At 38.0% G+C, this 9,790-nt stretch overlaps 2 protein-coding genes across 9 annotated transcripts; one reads left to right on the plus strand and one right to left on the minus strand.

Moving 5' to 3' along the window:
* The first annotated feature begins 229 nt into the window (after positions 1 to 229).
* Positions 230 to 3,422, plus strand: LOC103415176 (uncharacterized). Its single transcript, XM_008353526.4, has 4 exons — positions 230 to 1,017; positions 2,017 to 2,448; positions 2,550 to 2,880; positions 3,100 to 3,422. Exons 1-4 carry the CDS (start codon positions 619 to 621, stop codon positions 3,231 to 3,233), a joined length of 1,296 nt encoding a protein of 431 aa, XP_008351748.3. The 5' UTR covers positions 230 to 618; the 3' UTR covers positions 3,234 to 3,422.
* Positions 3,371 to 8,231, minus strand: LOC103455026 (cyclin-dependent kinase G-2). 8 transcript variants are annotated; one of them, XR_011575320.1, is made up of 7 exons: positions 7,970 to 8,168; positions 5,910 to 7,579; positions 5,354 to 5,789; positions 5,113 to 5,186; positions 4,463 to 4,521; positions 3,783 to 3,839; positions 3,371 to 3,648 (listed from the first exon to the last, which is right to left on the minus strand). XR_011575320.1 is itself a non-coding variant. In XM_070811932.1 (3 exons), the coding sequence occupies exons 2-3, from the start codon at positions 6,779 to 6,781 to the stop codon at positions 5,549 to 5,551; spliced, it is 1,113 nt and encodes a 370-aa protein (XP_070668033.1). In that variant the 5' UTR covers positions 6,782 to 7,579; positions 7,970 to 8,191; the 3' UTR covers positions 3,371 to 5,548. The 8 variants fall into 8 exon arrangements, 1 of the variants encoding a protein (XP_070668033.1); XR_011575321.1 differs by having other exon boundaries at positions 3,783 to 3,842; XR_011575319.1 differs by lacking the exon at positions 5,113 to 5,186.
* Positions 8,232 to 9,790: the final 1,559 nt, after the last annotated feature.

Consider the following 9,790-nt stretch of genomic DNA (forward strand, 5'->3'; position numbering starts at 1 on the left):
CATGACTATTCATGTATGCAATAAAAAAATTCTTTAAAATGTTACTTTGTTCCACTGTAACTTGTAACGGACATTTTTGGCCGTTAGAACTTGATTATTGAATCTCTGATTAAGAATCTAACGGCTAAAGATTCTGATGTATAAGATAACCGAAGCATACTAGAAGGTCCCAAACGTAAGAGAAAGAGAATTTAGTGAGATCCTTGACCCTTGGATTGCGTAATATGGAAAACATGCTTGTTAAAAAAATTGATATCCAACAACCAAATCAGTAAAGTGCCCTAAAAAAATACTCTACATTCTCTTTTTTCTTTTCCTTTGAAAAAAGGAACTCAGCACACCCAAAAGCCAAAAGCCAAAGTTCAAAAGCCAACTCTATCAGTCTGGTTTTTTCTACTTTTTCTGTGAGACTTGCAGTTACAAAATCTAAATCAGACAGGAAAAAATACAATGTGAACATTCTCCAACTTTGTTTACTTGCTTAAACCAAAATTAAAGAATAGCTTACTTCTCTGTTATCCACACAATTAAAAATCCATATAAACCCACATGGAATTCCTCATTTGAACAAAAATCCACTTCAAACCCACCATTTTTGCTAAATTTTTCCTTCAATTTATGGCTATCCAAATCCCACTGATAGACACATCAGAGCAAAACCCACCTGAAGATGCCAAACTTGATCACTCCCTCCACAGATTTGAGACATTTCTGAGACTCTTTGGCTTCTGCCAATACTCTTTCTGGAGCTTCATCCTCTCCTGGCTTGCATTTCTCCTTGTGGGTGTTGCAGTTCCTATCATGCTTGCCGAAATCATTGATTGCGCCGATTGCGAAAAGTATGAGATCAAAAGGATTGAGCTTGAGATTCTGGTTTCTGTGTCTCTGGTGGCTGCCATTTCTTTGGGTTGTGTTTCTCACAACATCAGAAAGTATGGAGTGAGGAAGTTCTTGTTTGTGGATAGGTATCATGGCCTTATGCTTCTGTTTCGTGATGAGTACATTCAAAGGATCAACGTGAGTTTCACAGCACCCACAAATCCACTTTTTGTTTTCAATCATATCTATTTTATGCTCGTGAATTTTTGTAGCTAAAAATATCAACCGGTTACAAACGTTTAATCAAAAATTGAGGTCACTAAACCGTGATTTATAAGGCTTATTATACCGGTTATATTTTTAAAGTTTGTGACAGATTATATTCGTGTGTGTTCCACTAAATAATTGTTAGAGTAATATTAGAATATATGAAAATAACACAAGAATTTCATAATAATAATCATAAAGAAATTCACAATATCACTTATGTATAAGATTAATATAAAAAATAAGAGAGAAATTTAAAAATACTGACAAACTTGAAGATTGAGGCTTGTTTATCTCATTTGCTAGAGAAGTTTTTTATTTGTCTTCATAAAGTAGAAAATAAGAGAATTAATTACTCTTAAGAAATAGGATTTCCCCACTCCATTTATCTCATTCTTCGTTTGTCTTTCAAGTCGTGTTTTGAGAGTACGGAATATATAACATTCGTCAGAGTCCGAAGATTGAAGTGCTTTGACTTCGGATTATAGATTATTGAATCCTATCAGACGGATGCCTACCAAACTACACACGAATATGGACGAAATTATGTTTTTAGGACATTGCATTTATACAAGCCTCATTCTCCAAATTTGTTAGTATTTCTAATTTTCTCCCTAGTTGTTTGTATTAATTTTATAAATAATTGATGTTTGTGATTTTCTTTATGATTACTATTATTGAAATTCTTATGTTATTTTCATATTTTCTAATATTGCTCCACCAATATTACGGGAGAAAACAACCGGAAAATTGAAATTTAACGTGTACATTATCACCTGCATTTAGGTGAAGTTTTAGCTTCCAAATATTTTTTAAGATTCTGAAGTTTAGAACAAATTTGCTATCTTGCTTGATCTGCTATGACTACTTCAGTAGGAAATTACGTGTTGTAGCTTACATAGCATGAGATTCTGATTTATATTGCTTCAGAAATTCTACCGCTTGCTGGCTGCGTGGGTGTTACCTTGCTTCCTTCTGAAGGCGGCTCGAGAAATCACTATTGTTCTCGTTCTTCATCGCGATCCATGGTGGAAATCTGTTGTCGTACTGCTTGCTGTGCTCGTGTCGTGGACGTATTCGAGCATCATTCTCCTATTAGGCAGTGCTTTGTTCAACTTGGTTTGCAATTTGCATATGATTCACTTTGAGAACTATGGAAAACTTTTAGAAAGGGACTTGGATGTTTCTGCATACATTGACGAACATATTCGTCTAACGCATTACCTATCGAAGATCAGCCACAGATTCCGAATCTATCTTTTTCTTCAGCTCTTAGTTGTGACAGCAAGCCAGTTTGTGGCTCTACTGCAGACAACATCAAACAGCGGGACCATCAACCTCATCAATGGCGGCGATTTTGTAGTAAGTTCAGAACAATGTGACTAATACATTGGACGAGACTAGATTTTACAATTCGAACGTTCTCACGCTTAACCTACGTTACTTGGTTATGATTGTTGCAGGTCTCTTCCATTGTTGAGGTAGGTGGGCTAGTTATATGCCTGCATGCAGCTTCGAAGATTTCACACAGAGCTCAGGCGCTTGCATCGGTGACTAGCAGATGGCATGCTATGGTCACTTGCAGCTCCAACGATGCGTCTCAACCAGGAACCAATAATAGCTCCGGAAACTTGGGAATCACCAACAGTTCCGGGAACTTGGAGATTTCTTATGCTGTTTCACTGCCGATAAGCTACTCAAAAAGTGATCTGGGGGCAGTTGATTATGTTCCAACGCCTACAAATACACAATTGGCCTCATACATGTCCCTCTATCAGAAAAGACAATCTTTTGGTATGCCCTTACAACTTCCTCATGTTCTGTAACCTGATTAAATGGTTTGATTATTAAGCATACGTGAAACCAAACAAGGGCCCGTCTGGCAACTATTTTGTTTTTCCGAACTTTTCGTTTTGCAGAGAACTAAAAACTAAAACTAAAACCAAAACAGTTATTGAACTCGTCCATTGTGTTTTAGTTTTGGAGTGTAACAAAGTTTACTATTGTTTTCAGTGACCTACATGCAGTCCAACCCTAGTGGAATTACCCTCTATGGATGGACGATTGACCGGGGACTCGTTGCCACCATCTGCTTCATTGAGGTCACACTGGCTATGTTCGTGCTCGGGAAGACGATAACGTTCTGATAATTTCTGCCGTGTTTTCGAGGCCATCGCACTTCACCTCTAATGTTACACTTGTAATGCGTTTTTTACGCAGTTGCATTTAAATTTCGCCATTTTTGGGCATCTCAGATTACTACTGCTGCGTTTTAGAGGCAGAATGCACTTGCAATTCACTTGCAAATTTGTAATAAAACACTTCCCTCCTACATACATTCTGTTTCGTCAAGCATAACATTTACAAACCACCACCGAAATATACAGAAAAAAAAACAAAAAATCATTCAAATAATACAAATAATTCGGCTAGAAACATCTAAACTGCCAGATGCTAGGAGACGGATGCGAAAGGACACGATGGATTACGGAATTTTGATATGATTCGCTATCAAAAATCCTATTGGGACTTGGCAAATGCACGAATAGAAGATATCCGTCACTGTAAATAGGCAAGGGTAAAAGTTATAAACGCATCCTGCATAAAAGGAGTTCACAGAGAACGAAAGCGTGAAGTACAAAACCGGATCTCCGGTGTTCTAAAACAGTAAAAACTGAAAAGACAAACACAATTACCATAAGCAACATTACGTAATTTTTCCTCTTGATGCTTGGCAGAAAGCTCTGATCTAGCTGCTAATAAAAAGCACAGGCTATGAGGAGAACCGGGCATGTAAATTTCAGACAACTACTAGCACAACATTGAGCTCATAGGGCATATACATGACATGAATTCATACCATGCAACATTGTGACAATACCAATTCAACCAGCATACCTTTTAACTCGACACGATTTCAGAAAATTAAGGCACATGGAGAGCACGGTAAACATCTTAATTCACATATCTTTATTTTCTTCATTTTTTTTTTAATCAGTCTACATCTTTCATTATGCTTCGAGTCACCAGCAGTCTCTCTATTTCAGAAAATCAGAGCTAAAATTTTTATATGTTCACCTAATTGCACTGGGGACACAATGGGATATCCAACCAGCATGTAGTGAACATTTCTCGAACCAAATAGTTGCAAATTGAGTAGATATGTTCGCAATTGATGGAGGTTCAAGGACAAACACTCCACATTATAAAAATACCCATTACCAGAAACTCTACAACATCACAATTCTCAACTGATTCGGCATAAGATTGATGTAAAATATAAACCGTAAATATCCTATGCACACTACACATGGTGAAAGGTATAACTGCTGCCCCTATATTCACAAATTGATAAGGAAAAATAAAAAACGCTTACCAGCTGAATGATCTAGCTGCAGGCAAGCAAATTCTCCATTTGCCATGGCAAGCTAATTCCTAACCGAATAATGCACATGGAAAGATAAATGTCAAAAATTAAAATTAAACAAATTAAGGAATAAGCAGATGAAGGAGAAGAAAGAAAAGGAATTACAACAGGACAGAGAAAAACAAAATATAAGTTTAAAACCACATTGCAGCTCCTGGCTCTACAAGAGAGAACCTCTACCAAAAAGCATCCACAGAATGTAGAAGCAATCAAAGCCGAAGAGGAACTGAATACCACTGCATGTATCAATAGAACTCAAGCATCTAGCAAAACAACACTACTTAGACAATGAGAATAACAGAGCAAGTGACTAGCAGCACTGTCAACTTATAGCGCGCACTCTCTTTTTCATTGTGTGTATTAGAAGTGGTCTGCATAGAACTTGCATTTACTATGAACTTGACAGAAAAGGAAACATTTCCAACAAATTATTAATCGTGTATTTGCCGTATGAAGTATGAATCCACACTGGCCTAAAATGGAATAACCATAAGCAAAGAATTGGAGGGAGCGACCTGACACACCTCAATACATGAACCAGCAATACATAAAAGACTGGACACACTTCAAAAGACCTTGTGTGTGGTAAAATAACTTACGATTGCGGAAATTCCTGTCTTCAAGTGTGAAATGCGAATAATGCACCCTCCCATTCTTTTAAAGCCCAGAATCACTTGCAAACAAAGTTTAAGCGTGCATAAAGTGAAAGCAAAAAGTTCTTACGTTCAAATAATGAACAAGATATTGATAAAAAATCGTCCCAATATGAACATATATACACAGGTTCAAGAATGTGGAAAAAACAAAAAGTTCTCTTTTCTTCATAACATTATGCCACACCTTCATATACGAAGACTGCATCACTATTAAGGTGCTCTTAACAGGATAAACCATTAGTGCCAACTGACAGCCCTTGCAACTCCTTCGCTCCAGCTATCCTAAAGGACCTACAGTACAGGTCTGTGATGTACTTTTTCAGCTCCCTGATGGTCACGTTAGCAAAATATAAAGAACTGAAAAAAGAACAGGCCAAGATTATTGCTGTGAAATTTTCTCACGGTCTTGAACATGTTGATCGGGAGTAATTGGCTTGAAATCCTTTCCCGGTTCCGGGGACTCGCGAAACCAGTTATGGTTAAGGGCATCCTTCGCCGTTATTCGCTCCGCAGGGTTATAAGATAAGAGCCTCTTCAGCAAATCAAACCCAGATTCAGAGAGCACTGGGCATGATCCAGTGAAAGATGCGGCAGGAAATTTCTTGTGCAGAAGATTGTACCTGAAAGAGTTTAAGAAACTATTAGAATGGTACTAAACGGTGAAAACAAGTAATCCAAAAAATCAGAAGGAAGCAATGACCTTGTATTCACTAAAATTAAAAAGGAACAAAGAAACTTACGGTTGTTTAACAAAATTAGCTTTGAAGCCTGGCAATTTGGATAAACCACTTTTTTCATCTGGTGTACCGAGCGTTTTGAAGATCTTGTCCAGCTGCTCAATTTCATCTTTCCCACTAAAGAGAGGTGCCTTGGCCAACAATTCAGCCATTATACAACCTACTGACCACATATCAATTGCTGTAGAGTACTGTTTTGCACCTAATAGAATTTCCGGAGCTCGGTACCACAATGTGACAACCAAAGGAGTATATGGCTTCAGTGGACTCCCATATTGTCGTGACAACCCAAAGTCACATATTTTCAACTCACCCTCCATGTTCAAAAGAATATTTGATGTTTTCAGATCTCTGTGAAGGATCCAATTATCATGAAGAGACTCTACACCCTCCAAAAGTTGTTTCATCAAGTACTTAACTTCGCCTACACTAAATGGCTGCTTCATTGACTCCATTAGCCCCTTGAGGTCATGGTCCATATGCTCCATAACCATATAAACACCATCAAAGTCATCCACAACAACTTCCTTAACACCGACAATAGAAGGGTGATTAAACGACAAAAGAATGTTGATTTCTCTCAAAGCTGACATGGGGAAACCATCACATCCCTTATCGACATCCATCTTCATCTTCTTCAATGCTACAATTTCTCCGGTCTTTTTATCTCTGGCTCTAAAGACAACACCATAAGTGCCTTCACTTATATGGTTGAGCCTTTCATACTCAAACACACTTCTGCAACCTTGAAGCATGTTTATAGGTTTTTGTGTAGGCATTGCAGGCTCTTCAATCTGAGGAAGATCAGAATCATCCTCTGAATCAGAGTACAACTGGCTATAGTCAACAATCCCAGCATAATTATCAGCATCCATGTGCGCATCATCACATAACTTGTCTCCATGAAGTCTATCTCCACTGCCAGGCTTCTCAAAGCTGTCTTCTTTGTCAGAGCCAAAAATTCTAGCCCGACTCAACCCATAGCCTTCTCTTCGGATCTCCCCACTTTCAGGCGAGCTGTCATCAGAAATATCCCTTGGAGAATCACCATCAGATGACCATTTTGACAATGAGATGTCACATTGATAGAAAAATTCCTTGTCTTCCTTGTTCTTTTGGGCCTGCTCATCTTCCCCGACCTTCTGCAAATGTAGTGGCGCAGATATCAGCTGGTGCCTCTAATCGAGACACATCAGAAATTTCGGAAACCTCCACTTCCACAGACTCCACCATTCTAGCTGGAGACTTGGAAAGAACTCCAACAGAAACAACATCCTCAACCTTAGCAATAGCAGGTAATCTTGCTACATTTGGATGAGGAGTGGGCAGAGGAATAAGAGGAACAACTCCATTTTTTGATGGGACTCTCACTTCCTTCTCTTCTTTGTCCCATATAATAGGAGAAAACTTCCTCTTCTTCTCAGGAGGTGATTGAACAGCATCTTCACTCCTCCGGGTTTTGCCATTCTTATGCAATGGCTCTGGGGCATTTGGTAGCTGCCCAGATCCCTGTGCATCGCGCACATTGAAAGATTGATGGACTCCATTCCTATGTTTGACACCATCACTGCGACCATGACCTACTTCACCACGAGAAACTCCATTCCTATAATACTCAAATTCTCTTTTTGAGTAATTATAAGAATCCCTTCTTCTCAAACAATCGACTTGCCCTGTCGCCATATGAATAACAACCATAGCTCTCCTTAATCAGTGATCAAACTCAACAATTGAAATCAAAACACAAAAACCCCCCAACAAATTCCAAACCCTGAATCCAAATCACTTTCAACTTTATCAAATTAATTTTTTTTTTTCAAACCCTAAACAATCCCCATTCCCAAAACAACAAAAAAATTCAATCTTTTTCCCTTGCAAACCCTAATTCAATCAGCACAGACACAGAGATAATACAATTCACTACAAATTCAATTACAAATGTACACACACACACGCAGATCAAAGAACATCAATCAGATAGCAAATCGGCGAATAACAGAAACCCTAGAACCTCCATTTCTGTAGGAACCCGCGAGAAATTCACAGGTATCGGAAGGCCTTACCGGCAAGAGGAATCGAGATCGGTTAACAAGGAAACCGATACGAGAGCGCCGGCGCCGATGAGAGGAGCTCAAGAAATCGATCAGCCTCCAAGGGGTTCTTCTCGCTTTTACGCGTTTTTGATAATCTGGTCTTCGTCTCTGCGTGGAATTTATGGATGTATCGTGTATGTCTCGGAACCGAATCTAGCTCATGAAATTTGATTCAATTACAAACATAAATTTATTTAAAATTATAATAATTTCAACCGTAAAATCAAATTTCAACAATCGGAATTCTTTTAATCGGACGGCCTCCATATGTCTCAAGGCTGATTTGGTATTGCTGTGCTTTGACGTGAGAATAAGCGGTTATACAAGAATAAGGCTGTTTTGGTATTGCTGTGCTTTGACGTGAGAATAAGCGGTTATACAAGAATAAGGGGTGGTTTGGAAGTGAGGTGCTTAAAAAAAAAGCACCCATGATAAAAAGCTGTGAGAGTTTTAGGTGTTTGGTAAACTGGAAAAAAATGGCTTATTTTGGAAGCTGCTATGAGAATAAGCTGAAATCAAAGGAAAAAACTGAAGCTGCTATTTGCAGCTTTGGAAAACTGGTTTTTTTTCAAAGTACACGGAGCTACAATGCTCCTTTAATGAAAGACCCACTATCAGATTGCTTTTTTTCCAAATCCACTTTTACAAAAAAGTTTACCAAACACTCTGCTGATTTATTTCACAGCCGCTTATTCTCACAACAGCTTTTTTTCAAAGCACAGCAATACCAAACCAGCCCTAAGCGGTTGTGAAATAAATCAGCAGAGTGTTTGGTAAACTTTTTTGTAAAAGTGTTTTTGGAAAAGAAAAAGGGCAATCTGATAGTGGGTCTTTTCATTAAAAGAGCACTATAGCTTCGTGTGCTTTGAAAAAAAACCAGTTTTCTAAAGCTACAAATAGCAGCTTCAGTTTTTTCCTTTGATTTCAGCTTATTCTCACAGCAGCTTCCAAAATAAGCCTTTTTTTTCAGTTTACCAAACACCTAAAACCCTTACAACTTTTTTTCATGAGTGCTTTTTTTTTAAGCACCTCACTCCCAAACCACTCCCAGTCTCCTCTGGGATTCCATATTTCGTTTGGTTTTCTGTTTGTGGGCCTACAAATTATTTCACAAGGTTTATTCAATGGGCTTAACTAGACAAAAATAATGGGCTATTGGGCCTAATTATTTACCAAATACCATAACCTCTTCGGCCTCTTGGGCCCACTAGTACTCCAGCCCAAACACATGGCACGTGCATGAACGGATGTGACAATGTTAGTCACTGTAAGATGATACTGCTCGAACCCGAAATAGGGTTTTTTATTTTTAGAGGTCAGATCATATAAATTGAAGAAAATTAAATGACATAAATTAATAAGGGTGTGTAAGAAGTATAAATGAGTATATGGATAGCACACCCTTTTTTTCTTTATAGAAAGATATATTTCTGGTATGAGGTGAGAAAATAAATTGATTTTGACCTCATTTTTCATAAGATTCAATCTAAAATATCTCATATATAAGTGAAAAGGCAAATCATAAACCGTATTATCAAGTGGTAATTGATAGAGAGTTAGCATGTTCTTTTAAGTAAAGCGTTAACATTAGTGTATTAAGCAGTTAGTTGTTTTGGGGGTTGGGGAGGGAAGGGAAATGGTGGAAATCAAACTTGCATAAACATAATTGTATTTTGCCACTAACACACTGCAATAAAACGCCATCTACAAGAGTTAGCAAACAGGTTAATGCAAGAGTTAGCATGGTTTGGTTACTCATCGTTTGCACATTATATAGGCTAAGTCTCACAA

Source organism: Malus domestica, chromosome 14 (assembly GCF_042453785.1).
Source record: "Malus domestica chromosome 14, GDT2T_hap1".
Classification (NCBI taxonomy): Eukaryota; Viridiplantae; Streptophyta; class Magnoliopsida; order Rosales; family Rosaceae; genus Malus; species Malus domestica.

Bases quoted from the DNA above. Each gene is read 5' to 3' on its own strand.
- LOC103455026 (XM_070811932.1), bottom strand. From the start codon at position 6,781: ATGGATGCTGATAATTATGCTGGGATTGTTGACTATAGCCAGTTGTAC. The intron at 5,790-5,909 runs GTAAGTTTCTTT...AAACTCTTTCAG, and splicing joins GCTAATTTTGTTAAACAACC to GTACAATCTTCTGCACAAGA.
- LOC103415176 (XM_008353526.4), top strand. From the start codon at position 619: ATGGCTATCCAAATCCCACTGATAGACACATCAGAGCAAAACCCACCT. The intron at 2,449-2,549 runs GTAAGTTCAGAA...TGATTGTTGCAG, and splicing joins TCAATGGCGGCGATTTTGTA to GTCTCTTCCATTGTTGAGGT. The intron at 2,881-3,099 runs GTATGCCCTTAC...TATTGTTTTCAG, and splicing joins TCAGAAAAGACAATCTTTTG to TGACCTACATGCAGTCCAAC.